General features: G+C 39.7%; 2 protein-coding genes across 3 annotated transcripts; both read right to left on the bottom strand.

The window, feature by feature from the left end:
• Positions 1-1,057: 1,057 nt before the first annotated feature.
• Positions 1,058-3,374, bottom strand: LOC131353457 (RLA class II histocompatibility antigen, DP alpha-1 chain-like). Its single transcript, XM_058390511.1, has 4 exons — positions 3,243-3,374; positions 2,869-3,132; positions 1,843-2,124; positions 1,058-1,758 (listed from the first exon to the last, which is right to left on the bottom strand). Exons 1-4 carry the CDS (start codon positions 3,295-3,297, stop codon positions 1,625-1,627), a joined length of 735 nt encoding a protein of 244 aa, XP_058246494.1. The 5' UTR covers positions 3,298-3,374; the 3' UTR covers positions 1,058-1,624.
• Positions 3,375-4,050: 676 nt separating this feature from the next.
• LOC131353456 (H-2 class II histocompatibility antigen, E-S beta chain-like) lies at positions 4,051-6,877 on the bottom strand. Of its 2 annotated transcripts, none has more exons than XM_058390510.1 (6): positions 6,750-6,860; positions 5,817-6,080; positions 5,346-5,627; positions 5,114-5,227; positions 4,772-4,810; positions 4,051-4,634 (listed from the first exon to the last, which is right to left on the bottom strand). In XM_058390510.1, exons 1-6 carry the CDS (start codon positions 6,799-6,801, stop codon positions 4,573-4,575), a joined length of 813 nt encoding a protein of 270 aa, XP_058246493.1. In that variant the 5' UTR covers positions 6,802-6,860; the 3' UTR covers positions 4,051-4,572. The 2 variants fall into 2 exon arrangements, with proteins under 2 accessions (XP_058246493.1, XP_058246492.1); XM_058390509.1 differs by having other exon boundaries at positions 4,052-4,634; positions 6,741-6,877.
• Between the last annotated feature and the right edge of the window lie 9,401 nt (positions 6,878-16,278).

The raw sequence follows: 16,278 nt of genomic DNA, 5'->3' as shown, positions 1-16,278 counted from the left end.
TGCCCTGGGTGCCCTGATGCTGCAAGAGCCACAATGCCAGAGCTGGATTCGTGCACTTCCATGACAAAGGGGAAGTTGGAGTCATGATGTTGCAAAATGGGGGCCATCATGAACTGGTGCTTTAGTTCCTCAAAGGCCTCCTGGGCAGTGGCAGGCCAGTGGAGCTTTCTGGGCTCGCCGCATAATAGTGCTGTGAGTGGGCCATGGAACTGTAATTGCAAAAATTTACAAAGCCAAAAATTTGCAAAGCCAAGAATCCTTTGTAGCTCCTTGATATTAGTGGGTTGGGCCATTCTTTTACCGCCCACACTTTGCTTTGCTAACCCTAGGAAGGTGATGGGGTCTTTATGGAATTCACACTTTCTGCGTTGACCACAAGCTGGTGTTGCAATAGTCAAGTAAGTACTGTGAGAACGTGGGTGATGTGGAGATCATAGATCAAGACTATATCATCAGTATAGACAATGACATAAGAGTTCAGTAAATCTCAAAAGATTTTGTTCATGAAGGCCCCAAATACAGCTGGTGCATTGGTCAGGCAATTTTTCATTTGTTTCCAAATTTCCATTTGTTTCCTTCCTTGATTTGAATTAAATTGTATGTGCTTCACAGGTTTAGCTTTGTGAAGTAGCAGGTCTCCCAGAGTTCTTCAAGTGCTGAGGGGACCAGTGGTAAGGGGAAGGTGTATTGGATCATGATAGAATTGAAATCCCGGTAATTGATACATGGATGTAGCCCCCCCATCCCTTTTCTCAACAAAGAGGAACCTGGCTGTTCCTGTAGGCCTTTCTGGAAGTGGTTTTAGGGCTCCCTCTGCTGGAAATTGCAGATGGAATCATTATAAAAAATACTATTATTATTATTATTATTATTATTATTATTATTATTATTACAAGTGTGACATTTTCTTGCAACTCAGCTTACTCCACTTTTTTATTTTTATTTAAAAAGTACAGGATAAATACAGATGAATCAGACTCAAGTGGAACTAAACAGGTAAATGTGTATAATTACACTGGATTTAATTTTAATATATATCTTAATAATAATAGGAACTCATTTAGAATAAAAAAGTGTTGTGCTCAGTTTCAGGACAGAAATGAAAAATCTTTATTTTCATCACGTTTACATCAGATATTTTAGTTCAGCTTTAGTATAGTTCCATAAAAGCATTCTTTCTTCAGGGAATAGTTCACTGTGAATGTTTATAGTGTTGCTAGAGTAAATAAATCCTGTAAATGAGGTCATGATGAGAGATAATACAATACAACCTGAAGGACGAGTTGAATATGAAACTCAGAGTTAAAAAGATACAGTACAAGAGTTAGTGAAATAAAACATTCACAAAAACATTTCCTCCTCCACATTCCAGCCTCAGACACACCACAGAAGGTATTTTTACTGTATCTGCCGGGGATTTCCATCCAATCTGGAGCTTTTTTTTTATTAGAAGTGATAAGAGGTTTAGCTGCTGAGGGAAACACTGATTATAGCTGCTATAACTGTAGAGACAACAGGAACTGACTCGCTTCACAAACATTAAATGTAACTATAAATGGATAAAATGTACATTTATTCATGAAAATTTACAGAAAGTAATGAACTTCAGTGCTGTAACAGGAACTTATCGGAAACATGATGCTTTAACGACAAAGAACATTCCCGTGGCCAATCCCAGAATTCCCACCACAATTCCCACCGCAAGCACCACTGTCGGAGTTTCACTCGGAGTTTCAGATGGAGGTTCAACCGATTCATCTGTGGAACACACACACACACACACACAGTCAGTGTTAAGGCAAAGTAAACTGAAATAACTCCAGTGAAGAGGTTTCTTCTTACCCCATGTTCTAATCTGAGGCGAGTCCAGAGCTTCGTGCTCCACCGTGCAGCTGTATTCATCTCCTGCCCTCGGAGTACTGGTCAGGGTGGAGAATGAATTGAAAGTTCCATCATTATTTATTGAATACTGGCTGATGTACACTCCCTCTGTCACCGACACACCGTTCCTCGTCCAATTCACCGTGATGTGTGGAGGATAGAAATTTCTTATGAAGCAGATAAAGTTATTTTTTTCTCCAGGAACCACATGGTGTCTCGTGTAGATGCTGAACTCTGGAGGAACTGAACAAAACAACGCCATATAGTCAAAACAGATACAAGTGCAGACATAATATTTGTGTCCCCAATAAAGTGTCCACTGAATGGATAAGTGTATTAGACTCTGGGAGTGTCATTTTTCTTAAAGCAGTAACATTAGTTATATAGAAATAATGTCAATCACACATTTCGGTTCAAACTTTGAAAAAAAGAATAATAATAATAATAATAATAATAATAATAATAATAATAATAATAATAATAATAATAACACAGCCTTGTTATTATCTAAATTAAATCATGTCCGATTTTTTTTCAATGAAACAGCAGCAACATTCGAATGAAACACCCACAGAAACATTTTAGGGTAAAAAAAAAAAGAAACTCTGAAGATTCCAGCTTCACCTCTGAGTTACACAACACTGGAGACTCCATCATACACACACACTCCTCCTCACAGGAAACTTCACCACAACAATGATTTCACACATTTATTTAATCAGATGCATCTGTTCAATCTGATTGTCCTAATGGCTGTGTTTTAATTCAGGTGATTAACTTTACTGCTAATAAACGTGTCTTTTTATTTCTTATTCACTGTGAAGTAAAAGCAACTATATCTTATATTTGTATCAAGGATATTTAAGCCCTGAACTGAACATTCAGCTAACATTCAAGTAAACCTACAGCTTTCAGACTCATGACACACACCACTTTAGCACCAACACAGCAGACTGCTTTAAACAAGAATAGATTGAGTTTCATTACCTTTGGGCTCAGGTGGACTGTCTGCTGCTGCAATCAAGTTTTTCATGCCTTGAATGCACTCGGTTTTTGAAGCAACGGCATGGTCATACATGGCTGCAAACAACTGTTCGAAATCGATGGGGTCTGCAAATGGAGGAAGTCGACCGAACTGCTGCTTGGCCTTGAAATCTACAAAGACTATTTCATTCTGATCCAGATCGTATAATAAGATCGCTTCATCCACAGAGTCACTGCAGCCTAACAGTGCAGTGAACTTGTACACAACTGGAGGAAAAAAAACTAGTCTGTTTTATTCTAAAAACTTTGCAGGGCTTTGTGACCACACCCAGACATCATATATCTATTCAATTCTATTGTATTTGTTGTCTACTTACACACAGAGTTTACTGGCAGAGCGGTTAAAAGGACGAGAATCACACAGAGCTCCATCGTGTTAATGTTCCACTGTAGAGTAATGTGTTCACACTGACACTGCAGAGTTTTAATCTACACACACACACCCATACACACCAAGGAATAATAAATATACTTCCTTATACACTAACCAGTCACATTCTCTGTATCTAGAAGATCCAGTTTTCCCCATTTGGGGTGTGTATTTTTACTTTAATGCATCAGTTTAGCATATTTATATATCTTAATTAGGAGACATAACCCTGATCAGAGGTCAGTAACAGGTCATTTACCACTGTTCTGTCTCTGATACATTTCATGAATGCTATTACTATATAGTTCTGAACATAACTGCTGTCCTTTTCTAGGCCTATAGCTGGACAGAGGTCAAAGTCCAGACTTTTAATCCAGGGTTTTTTTTATCACTGATAATCAAAAGCCTGATCTGACTACAAAGTAATTGCATAGATCTTATATGTTTACATTATCCTCTACTGGATTAGTTATCTAATTCTGGATGAAAATCAATACTGACAAAATTTTTCCATTGAAATAACTCATGAAGTCATCACTGCTACATGTTAATTGTGTGCTTGTTTCTATGGTGGTGTTATTGATGATAATAAGACTAGTGTTTTGTTATCTGCTATTTTGACATAGTGTACAAATGAGAAAAAAACCTGTCAATGATGTACATCATTTAGATAAAGCTCTCAGACAAACCATAAATACACCATAAATAATGATTTGTTTAAAAAACATTAATAATGCATGTTGCTTTTTTCAGAGATCATTTTTAATGCAATCTGACATGATTAATACAGCTGCATGGGGAGTGCTGGCGTCTCGTCCAGAGGTGAAGGTGAAGAAAAGCACAAAGCTGTTTATGATATATTTGGTGTAAGAGATGGCTGAGGGCAAGAGTGTAGCTTCTCATTCCAACAGCAGAAGCCACACCTGAGTCTACTGTAAGCTAAGATCAGCTGATTAAGCAGATGGAATCAGATGTGGCTCCTGCTTGATTGGAGTGAAAACCTGCACCACACTGGCCCTTAGTGGATAAGATTGGACACTCCTGGCTTACAACATCTGAAGCATCAGAGCAGCCTCATGATATTTAAAATAGATGTGAAAAAGACAAAAAGGTTTCTGTATAAATGTTTAATCTTATCACTTATTGCAGAAGTTTACTGAACCACACCTGATTAATGTATTTATTCAAATCCTACACTGACAATGTACTGAACACCAAAATCATTTTAAACCATTATCCATTATAAAAGTCATTTCATTTGAACATTGTAGTGTTTATTAATTTGATGTTTCTGAACTCGCTGCTGAAGCTTCTGAATTCGTCTCTGAAACAGTGCTTTCTGCAAAGACAAAAACAGATATTAGATTCATCTGGAACTGAGATTAGTGTTACTTTAAATAATTTGTGTGTGTGTGTGTGTTAGAGAGAGAGAGCGAGAGAGAGAGAGAGAGAGAGAGAGAGAGAGATTTTCATTACCTAAAGATATATCCTGTGAATTTTGCTTGGAAACATGCCCTGGAAGAAAATACATAAAATATTAAAAAAACATAAACGTCTAAAAAAACATACAAATATGAAAATAGAAACTATAAATGATTATAAAATATCACCTATAAATATTTTAATAAGTAAAATTGTAATGTCTTCATACTGTCTCTGAGTCCAATATGTTTCATTTAAAAACAACAGAATAAACGCGACTCCTGTTGTCTGAACTTCTGTACAGTATAAACACACAGGCTTTATATTATGATCTAGATTTCTGTTGATCTGGTCCATGCTGGTCTAAAATGCTTATTTTATTCTCTCTGTACTGACCTTTAGATCCCAGCATGTAATAAAGAAATCCAGCAACAGCCAAAGCGATCCCCAACACCAGGAAAAAAATGCCGATGATCAGCTTGTTCCTCTGATCCACAGGAAGGGGACGTTCTGTCAAAGCAACCAGAAACACAAAAGTCTGATTCTATTGCCTCAAATTAAAAATACAACCTAACATTTTCCTGAGTCCTGAGGAACAGGACAGAACTTTCAGAGCTCTGGTTCTCACCCCAGGTTTGTATGAGCGGTCGTGTTAAGCTCTCGTGCTCCACCACACAGGAGATGTTCTCCCCAGGTTTTGGGATGTAGTCTAGATAAGAGTGGATCTGATAGTACCAGTCTCCATTTGAAAGCTCCTCAGTGGAGGAAACTCCCTCAGTCACGACCTTGCCGTCTCTCATCCACGACACTTTGATTCCTTTGGGGTGATAATCATACGCACTGCACAGCAGCATGGACAAGTGGGACTGAGGCTCAGACCTCAGTGACCTCACCGTGACCTCGGGCTTCACTGACAAACAAAACATTAATACCATTTAACACCAGAAAGTCTGGCAGTTTGTTTAATATGGAAGTGATGTAACTGTAATAAATAAATGAATAAAGGAAATAGAAAGTTTATAGGATAAAAGAGTGCAGTATTAAGTCCTGTTTAAGTCCAGTATTAAGTGCAGTTATTAACTCCTTGACAGGTACTTACCTTTCTTTAAAACATTAGATGAATATTTATCCTTGTTATCTTTGCAGAATGTGTACACATAGTAATAGAGACTGTTTTTGGGGTCTAGGTTCAGAGACTCGGCCATTCTCGCTCCGTACACGGTGAATCCTGTGTATCTATCTGTCGTGCTGTTGTACCTCAGATATTCAACCTTGTTGAAGTACCAAGAGTAAATGAACTCGATGGTGACCAGATCCCGAGTGTAATAACACTGCCAGTAGTCTTGTCTATAGAAACCATCCACTGAGGAAGGAAAGAAAGAAAGAAAGAAAGAAAGAAAGAAAGAAAGAAAGAAAGAAAGAAAGATTTGTTGGATTTGAAAAAACTAATAAAAATGTGGCTGTTAAAGAGTCAGTGGTATTAAGCAGAACAGAAAATTTTCAGTTTTGGAATAAAAAGCTGCTAATATTAGTGTATGGAAGGAGTGCACACCCTGTGGTCATGTAGTACTAGAGCATGAGTTGGAGTCAGAGTGAGCAGCTAGCAAAATACATCAACAGTCTAATTATCTCAGACACCTTCTCTGTTCCACCAGATCGCTCTGAGAAACAGAGCAAGAATAAAGTTATATTTGTTTACAGAGACTACAATTTTATTGACATAAGATTACTTTAGAGAGGTCTCAGCACACGTACATACAAGAATATCCAGAGGTAATAGACACCCCTGGAAGCGTGAAACAGCTTTAATGTTCAGAGAAGGAATTTCAGGGTCTGTGTCTACTGTGATATTTATACTTTACACCGAATTCATCTGGGAAAAAGATTCAGTTCTTTACCACAGACACCGATCATGTGTTTGTTTTTAAAACCCTGATTCTGAACAAAAATGAAAGACAAATTATTGACCAACTCCAATTACATTCAGAGTTTAAATTCTGATAGATTTATTCTCACTACTTACCTGCTTTACCTGAAAATAAAGACAGCAGTATGCAGAGGAGAGTCGGAGCGCACAGACGCATCGTGTCTCATTAAACACACACACACACACACACACACACCTGAATGAGGAAGAACAACAACACAGCAGCTTGTTTTAGTCCGGTCACATGCTGGAATTTACCATCGTTCATATCAGATTGGTTTGACGTCACAGATGAGTGTCACAGCTCAGTGGGTTCTATGTTAAGGCTTTGTTTGGGTTTCTAGTTTGTAAGAACATTTAAGGGTTCCACCACAGGGACAGCCTCAGAACCTTTGTTCTTATTAAGGACACAATACAGAAACTTTTGGGGGCAAAAAATGCTGTATAAAAACTCTACACAAATTAGTACACAAATTAATTAGAGAAATTGTTTATTTTATTTTTTTTACTGAATCAATCTTTTGGTAAAGGTGTGGTGATAATAATGTTCAGTTCCATCTTTCACACTGAGGACACCAGAGAGACTTGTACACAGCTAATACAGAAGGTGCAAGAAGACAACAATGACAGGTTAATAGCTGGGGGATGTAAACATTTGAAGCAGATGATTGGTGTAAATTGTTATTTTTTTTTTTATCTTTGTTTATTTACTCATGGCCTTCAAAAGCTACATTAGATATCTACATGAAGGAAAGAATCCTTACACAATGAGAACTTTTCCATTTTCCATTTTTAAATAAATATGTAAACTATATTTTGTGTTCCCACCACTTATTTCTTTCTATTTCAGTTCAGCACAAAAACGAGGAAATGGTGTAGATTACTTATCACTGGTTAGATAATCACCAGATCTATCACTATTACAAAAATCTGGTAAATCAAGTCCTGCAACTTTCACACCCACTGCTTGTTTTCCAAATAGGTCTTCCTCCTCACTTCATAAAAGTTTGCCTGATGATGATAAATCTGTGACTTCCTTCAAGAAGAAATAAAAAGTCTACAATAATAATAATAATAATAACATATATCATGCATTATTTTACTCTAAACATAATCACTGTGCAGCACAAGTTTCCATGGCGATGTAAAGGCTTCATTTACATTTACATTTCTGGCATGTGGCAGCTGCTTTTATAAAGAGCAATGTACAAAAGTGCTGTGAAGTCTCTACCAGTGAAAATATCACCACTGGATCACTAGGACACAGACTCAGGATTCCATCAACCTAAAAACTCATCATTAGCTAAATAAAACTCATGGGTCACTGAGTGAATGATCTGGTCATCCTGCTAAGAAGAACCTCAGACTCTGGTTGATTGAATTGATTTTCAGTTTCAGGGTGCACGGTGTATAAAAGCTTTTCACACTCCAATAATTTCCAGCACATAAAACACAAGCAGCTGAACCCAGCTCAGGTTTCAGTGAGTTTCAGATGAAGAGATGAGACTGATTGTTTAGGTCCATGTGTTTCACTCATTCTGGTCACATGGGAATATTTTAAATAGTTTTGTGTGTCCTAGTGAAGGTTTTACAGCAAGAAGCCTTTATTATCGCCACACATACATTACAGCACAGTGGAATTCCTCTCTTCACATATCCCAGCTGAGAAAGTTGTGGTCAGAGCACAAGGCCAGCTATGATACAGTGCCCCTGGAGCAGAGAGGGTTAAGGGCCTTGCTTAATTGCCCACCAGTGGAGCTTAGTGGTGGACCGGGGCTTGAACCGGGGCTTGAATGTTTATATTTTGTGTTTATATTATGATTAATGAATCTTGTTTGATTATCGAATCATTTTGCAAAATTAGTCTGAGCTTATTTCTATCAGGATCTAGAATTTTCTCCTGTATCATGTGACTAATCTCTGCTGGAGCATGATGATCAGACTGTTCACAGGATCAGATTAACACTGATATCAGTCCAGAGTCCAGAGCGACTGAACGGATCATGTACTGTCCATTTTTCTCAGAAAAAGCTTTTCAAAAACCTGCTCCCTTCATTCAAGTCTCGAAACAATCATCGAAACTGGTTAAGAAGATTGTGTGTGTGTGTGTGTGTGTGATGTGTGTTTCACCAACCAGCACTGATTCCACTCACTTAAAACACTCAGAATAGTATAAATAATTAATAATTAATTTAACAAAACAAGGAAGTTAAAAAGCCTAAAAATCCCCTCATGCAGACGGAATCATGTCAGTGCTGTTCAGAGAGAAGTTAAAAACAAAATCATATAAAAGTGTGTGACAGAGCGCTCAGAGGCAGCAAGTGTAAAGAGAAACACAGGACAGTGTTGAGTGAGACTGAGTGCTGCTCCAGGAACCAGACCAGTTAGATCATTAACATCACCATAACTCCAGTCTGTACACTTCACTGGTCTGTGTCTTGTCTGCGGTTAGCTCCAGAACTATGCACAAAGGTGAAGGAACCTCTCTCTATTTCATTTACTTATTCAGAGTGACTTACAATCTCATTTTATACAACTGAGCAATTGAGGCCCAGTATCAGTAGGCCAATGCCTGAACCACTAAGCTACCACATCCCACACACAGCTCACATGGATCAGCAGCATCCCTGCAGATGGTTAAATAATTTCCTGATTAATTACACTTAATTAACTGCAGCTTAAAGGACCTCGTTTTGCTCCCAGCACTGGGGCCAGGTTTACAGGAGCTTCTGAAAACTTTTCTCAACCTCAAGTACATCTAACTGTCCCAACATTTCCCTGAGTTTACTCAGTCTCAATAGATAGAAAGAAAGCTTTCCAGAAAGTTCCAGTGTTTGTGAGAGACGGTGAGACAGGAAGCTGAGGAAGATGGACAGCAATCTTCCTCATGATGATATTAGCCTGAGAGTTTTCTTTTTTCCAGGTCCACAAAAAACCTCCTGGTGTAGATTCCACTTCAGGGTTTAATCAGAGCCATATTAAATGACTTATATTTATATACATTTCACAATATATTATATTTGATATACCATGCATATTAGTTCATATTTATAGATTTCTGAGTGAAAGCTCGGTTTCTCTCTCTGAGATTCCTGCAGAAGATGCAGTAGGATGTGAGTGATGCTCTTTGCCAGGAAGCAGGATGATGTCACTTCCTGTGATAAATGAAAGCTGCTGGGAAAGTGTGTGAGTGTCCGAACGCTGCGATGCTCTCCTTCAGCTCGGAAACACAACCATCACTTCCCATCTGTTCCAATCACTTCCCGTCCTCCTCCTCAGCTTCATCATCTTCATCATCTTCACTCACACTGTGTACTTACAGGAAGTTCCCTTATTCAGAGGAGGCTTCCAGGAAAAAAAAAATCTTCTCATATTCCTGCTGCTGTGTTTTTGAGTTTTACAGTAACAACAACAACAATAACAATAAAAACAACAACAATAACAACAATAACAATAAAAACAACAACAATGCTGTTATTTGAGATAACAAAACAGAATTATTTAAATTTTAAAAAATGTTTATATAGTTATGAACTGTAAATAATAAGTTGTTGTGTGACTCCTCGTGGTTTTGTATCACTGTGTAATATCAAAATCACTGGATTTTGATCAGAAGTTCTTCATGTTATGAGATTTCTCTTGCTAAACTCTAAAGGCATGTGGTGGAGAAACTAGCCTGGAGATATGAAGCAGACCTGGAGCCATGTTTCTCAGATGAAATATTAGTGCACATGTCTGTAATAAAGGACATATATGATGTTTAAGAGCAGTGTGGTTCATTTGTTTTGATTAGCTGCAGCTCAGAGCTAGCTTTACCTAATTTATCTCACTGATATTTCAGCTTACACCTCCTTATTTTTAACTGGAATTTGTTTATAGTTAGCTGACGAATACACACTTCATTTATCAGTCTTTGAATCTCTGTGATTTCAAACCGGTCATTTTGATCATTTTCGTTATAAATCTCATCTACAGTGTGTTTAAGGCAGGTGTCATTTTGCGCTCCGGTCACTAGAGGGCAGCAAAGTTGATGAAATCGAGCTCAACAGTCAGTCACTTTTCATTTTAAAGCGCAAAACCACTCAAACTAAACTGCTACAGGAACCTGTTTAATCTGTTTAAGGAAATCAAGTGTTTAAAAATGGAAACATGACTGTATTTTAGTAAAGACTTTATTAAACCTGAAGGAAATTCTTTTGCCAGAGACTGCTTCAGATTACAAGAGAAACAAATATAAATGAAATTTATATTTCATATATATATATATATAAGCTGAGTTGTTTGCTTTTTTGCAGTGAGAGTGGTATAAAGTTCCCCAACAGCAGTGTGAGAAACTGGTGGAGATCATGGAGCTAAAACACATGCAGATCGGGGTTATTCCACCAAATACTGATCTCTTAATGTTATTTACACAAAGCATTAACACAATCTGTTTACAAATGATTTACATTTTGTTTTATTTGAGTTATTAAAGCTCTGCAGATCCTGCATGATCTGGGGTTATTTTGATGTGATGTCATTTCCTTTAAATATACACTCTAAATAATAAGTTATATTTTGAGTTTAGGAGAAATATTATCAGCAGTTCACAAAAAATCAAACAAAACTCTTCATCTGACCAACACATGACCCTGGAAGAAAAAAACAGAAGAAACTCATTATGTTGCGGTGGGCTCTTATTTTTTTCCAGAGCTGTACATATTTATGTAATTATTGTGAAATTGGGCTAGTGTATATAACACAGTGATACAGTCAGTGTTGATTTGGTCAGCTCTGCTCCCTAATAAAAGGGAGGAATTATAGAGTTTGATGACCACTGGTAGGAAAGACCTTCTGTGGCATTCTGTGGTTCTCATCGGTGGTCTCAATCTACACCTGAACCTAGTCTGGGATGATTCCAGGGTTATATGCAGGGGTGTGATGCATTGTCAGAGATACTGAGATGTTTCCTCAACATTCTCCTCACAGTCCCCTCAGCCAGAGCGTCCAGTTCCTCACAGTCCCCTCAGCCAGAGCGTCCAGTTCCTCACAGTCCCCTCAGCCAGAGCGTCCAGTTCCTCACAGTCCCCTCAGCCAGAGCGTCCAGTTCCTCACAGACCCCTCAACCAGAGACTCCAGTTCCTCTCCCATGACAGAGCCTTGTTGAGTCTGCTGGTCCATTGTCCATCTTTACCCTGCTACTATCTGATCATTTCTCTGCACATTTAGCCTGATCCTATGAACACTGCTGTATCTCTGTTTTGTGCCAGATTAATCCTGGTATATTATTCCTGCCTCTGAGTCAGTTCTGGATAATAACGTAGTGCTGAATGATCAGCATGTTCACTTCCGGATCCTTCTACAGCTCTATAGATGAATCATCCAGCAATAATGTACAAAAAAATCAAATATTAAAATCTTCTAAAATTATAATATATATATATAAGTATTACAACAGCTGGTTATTGCTAATGTTACAACACACACACACACACACACAGAGTGATGAGTCAGGTGTGAGTCAGAGGCAGTCAGTGTGTGTGAGTGTCTCAGCTTGTTCACGTGTTTAATCACGTCCCTCGTCTGCTGTGCTGCTGCTCCGAGCTGACCAACACATTTAACACTTTACAGATCGGAAAAAACTGCACATGAAATAAAGGTTTTATTTAAAGCTAATCTGAAATCTAAATCTGAAAGCTATAGTGTGTGTGTGTGTTGAGCCGCTCTTGAACCTGAAGATTCCCTACATTCCAGTATCACCTCGCTGCGGCCTGCTCTCAGCCAATCAGGAGTCACGCTTATCAGCTCTGTACATCTGAGTCTTTGGAGAAATGTAATAATAATAAGAAGAAACAGTAGGAGACCTGGGCTCTGAACAGTGGAGTATAAATAGCTCTTGGTCAAGTTCTCACACTGTCCTGCCTGACACCTAATAAACAGCCAGAGAATGCAAATGGCATGACTGGAATCATTTCACTGCTACACACACACACACACACACACAGTAATGGAAGTGGATCAGTGTGTTGTAACAGTATTGATTGCCTCTCAGATCAGAGAGCTGATGTTTCTCATCACAGTGTGTGGAGCTCAGGGATTTCCTGGAACACACACACACACACACTGATGGGACTAGCCAGATACTGACTTAACTTTTATTATCTTTGATTTAATTGAAGTCTACATTTATTTTAGAGCACTGAAGTAACACTGGACTCGACACAGACTCCTCATTTAATGACAATCTTAGTGGTGAAGTGGATAAAACTTAAGGATACTGTTGCTGGGCAACTGGGAAATGTGGGAACTGAGCTTATCTAGTCAGAGTTAAGTACTGGTTTTAAATGGTTTATATAGACAGTCTGAACACACAGTCATGCAGGAAATGAGACAGAATTTAATCAGAAGCTCTGATAATTTTCTGAAAAACACTGGAAATGATTAGAGAGCTCACTGTAACACAACGTCCAACTGCAGAGGCTGGATGAGGACACAGCATGAGTCTTGGCTCTTGTAGAATCTTCTCAGTAATCACTGAGGGGACGACCACACAGCATTACTTCTCATTTGCATAAACTTTATTACATCACCTGACCCCGCCCGCTTCAGTTTCACAGCATGCATTCTGTTACATGAAAATCAATAACTGTATCTGTATCTTCACACTGCTGCAGGATAAGGAACAGACAGACAGACAGACAGACAGAGAGATAGACAGAGACAGACAGATAGAGAGAGAGACAGAGAGAGAGACAAACAGACAGACAGACTGAGAGAGACAGACAGAGAGTGACAGAGAGACAGCTGCTGTAGCTGAGGCCAGACAGGCACTACACGTATAATATAAATAAAGAACACTAAACACCAACATACTGTCCTGACAATCTGTGTGTGTGTGTGTTTCATTCAGTCAGAAAGAACATCATCATTTCATCCTGCCCTTATTTCCACTGTAGACAGAAAATAAATATACATGTGATGTGGGACATCTAACACACACACACACATACACACACACACTCACACACACAAACAAACTATAACATGGCCCAGATTCAATACAAACACAAACAGGTTATCCATTCATGCAGACAGACAGACAGGTGAGCAGACAGACAGACAGAGTGTTTCACCCTAAACCCTAAAGACCCTGTATGCTCCATATTCCAAGTGTTTCTTGTCCCTCTGACCTCTGACCCTTGAGTGTGCTCTCCCTCAGGACGTGTGTTTAAAGTGCAACAGCTGAAACACACATTGCTGTGATGTTTAACAGTACAGAGTGCATGAAAGGAGTCTTACTCACACAAAGGGAACAAGGGGACCTCGGGCAGCTCCCTACTCCACTCACTGCCTCACTGCCTCACTGCCTCACAGCACAGCAGCTCCCACACTCCAGCAGCTGGACACTACTGAGTGCACTACTGATTGACCACAGTGTTTAGGGCAGTTATTGAAAATTAAAGCTCTGATTGAAAACGTGTTTCAAAATCACGCCCTGGTTTGGGACACGCCCACATGATGGACTGAAGATGGTGTTTGTGTGCACTTTACAGTGAATAGAGTGTGTAGTAGAAATAAAACCAGAATCATTTCTCTTTTCTTCTATGGAAATGATGGATAAAGCATCACTCCTCCACTCAGCAAGAACAGATGCTCTGAAAGACATGACACATTATCAGGAAAGTAACCACACTCTCTTTCTCTCTCTCTCTCTCTCTCTCTCTTTTTTCTTTTGGTAAAACTTGTCACATGACCACATAACTCATACAAACTCCACCCTCTTCCATAAATAAATTCCAACCATTTACTATCAGCTGGGAATGGGGATAGTGTTTGTGTGTGTACACTATATTGCCAAAAGTATTGGCTCACCTGCCTTGACTCGCATATGAACTTAAGTGACATCCCATTCCTAATCCATAGGGTTCAATATGACGTCGGTCCACCCTTTGCAGCTATAACAGCTTCAACTCTTCTGGGAAGGCTGTCCACAAGGTTTAGGAGTGTGTTTATGGGAATTTTTGACCATTCTTCCAGAAGTGCATTTGTGAGGTCACACACTGATGTTGGACGAGAAGGTCTGGCTCTCAGTCTCCGCTCTAATTCATCCCAAAGGTGTTCTATCGGGTTGAGGTCAGGACTCTGTGCAGGCCAGTCAAGTTCATCCACACCAGACTCTGTCATCCATGTCTTTATGGACCTTGCTTTGGTCACTGGTGCACAGTCATGTTGGAAGAGGAAGGGGCCAGCTCCAAACTGTTCCCACAAAGTTGGGAGCATGGAATTGTCTAAAATGTCTTGGTATGCTGAAGCATTCAGAGTTCCTTTCACTGGAACTAAGGGGCCGAGTCCAGCTCCTGAAAAACAACCCCACACCATAATCCCCCCTCCACCAAACTTTACACTTGGCACAATGCAGTCAGACAAGTACCGTTCTCCTGGCAACCGCCAAACCCAGACTCGTCCATCAGATTGCCAGATGGAGAAGCGCGATTCGTCCCTCCAGAGAACGCGTCTCCACTGCTCTAGAGTCCAGTGGCGGCGTGCTTTACACCACTGCATCCGACGCTTTGCATTGCACTTGGTGATGTATGGCTTGGATGCAGCTGCTCGGCCATGGAAACCCATTCCATGAAGCTCTCTGCGCACTGTTCTTGAGCTCATCTGAAGGCCACATGAAGTTTGGAGGTCTGTAGCGATTGACTCTGCAGAAAGTTGGCGACCTCTTCGCACTATGCGCCTCAGCATCCGCTGACCCCGCTCCGTCAGTTTACGTGGCCTACCACTTCGTGGCTGAGTTGCTGTCGTTCCCAAACACTTCCACGTTCTTATAATACAGCTGACAGTTGACTGTGGAATATTTAGGAGCGAGGAAATTTCACGACTGGATTTGTTGCACAGGTGGCATCCTATCACAGTTCCACGCTGGAATTCACTGAGCTCCTGAGAGCGACCCATTCTTTCACAAATGTTTGTAAAAACAGTCTGCATGCCTAGGTGCTTGATTTTATACACCTGTGGCCATGGAAGTGATTGGAACACCTGATTCTGATTATTTGGATGGGTGAGTGAATACTTTTGGCAATATAGTGTATGTGTGTGTGTGCATGTATTTGTGTGTGTGTGTATGTGTGCATGTGTGTGTGCATGTATTTGTGTGCATGTGTGTGTGCGTGTGTGTGTGTGTGTGCATGTATTTGTGTGTGTGTGTGTGTGTGCATGTGTGTGTGTGTGTGTGTGCATGTATTTGTGTGTGTGTATGTATTTGTGTGCATGTGTGTGTGCGTGTGTGTGTGCATGTATTTGTGTGTGTGTGTGTGTGTGTGTGCATGTGTGTGTGTGTGTGTGTGTGTGCATGTATTTGTGTGTGTGTATGTATTTGTGTGTGTGTGTGTGCATGTGTGTGTGTGTGTGTGTGCATGTATTTGTGTGTGTGTGTGTGCATGTGTGTGTGTGTGTGTGTGTGTGCATGTATTTGTGTGTGTGTGTGTGTGCATGTGTGTGTGTGTGTGCATGTATTTGTGTGTGTGTGTGTGTGCATGTGTGTGCGTGTGTGTGTGTGCATGTATTTGTGTGTGTGTGTGTGCATGTGTGTGTGCATGTGTGTGTGTGTGTGTGTGTGCATGTGTGTGCGTGTGTGTGTGTGAACTATTTA

This window comes from Hemibagrus wyckioides, linkage group LG05 (genome assembly GCF_019097595.1).
Source record: "Hemibagrus wyckioides isolate EC202008001 linkage group LG05, SWU_Hwy_1.0, whole genome shotgun sequence".
NCBI lineage: Eukaryota > Metazoa > Chordata > Actinopteri > Siluriformes > Bagridae > Hemibagrus > Hemibagrus wyckioides.
This window is presented reverse-complemented; position numbering and strand designations above follow the sequence as displayed.

Excerpts from the sequence above, each read along its gene's own strand:
- LOC131353457 (XM_058390511.1), bottom strand. The coding sequence starts at position 3,297 with ATGGAGCTCTGTGTGATTCTCGTCCTTTTAACCGCTCTGCCAGTAAAC. Across the intron at positions 2,125-2,868 it reads CAGTCCACCTGAGCCCAAAG|TTCCTCCAGAGTTCAGCATC; the intron begins GTAATGAAACTC and ends TGTTTTGTTCAG. Across the intron at positions 1,759-1,842 it reads GCCTCAGATTAGAACATGGG|ATGAATCGGTTGAACCTCCA; the intron begins GTAAGAAGAAAC and ends TGTGTTCCACAG.
- LOC131353456 (XM_058390509.1), bottom strand. The coding sequence starts at position 6,801 with ATGCGTCTGTGCGCTCCGACTCTCCTCTGCATACTGCTGTCTTTATTT. Across the intron at positions 5,228-5,345 it reads ACCGCTCATACAAACCTGGG|AACGTCCCCTTCCTGTGGAT; the intron begins GTGAGAACCAGA and ends TTGCTTTGACAG. Across the intron at positions 4,811-5,113 it reads TTACATGCTGGGATCTAAAG|GGCATGTTTCCAAGCAAAAT; the intron begins GTCAGTACAGAG and ends ATTTTCTTCCAG.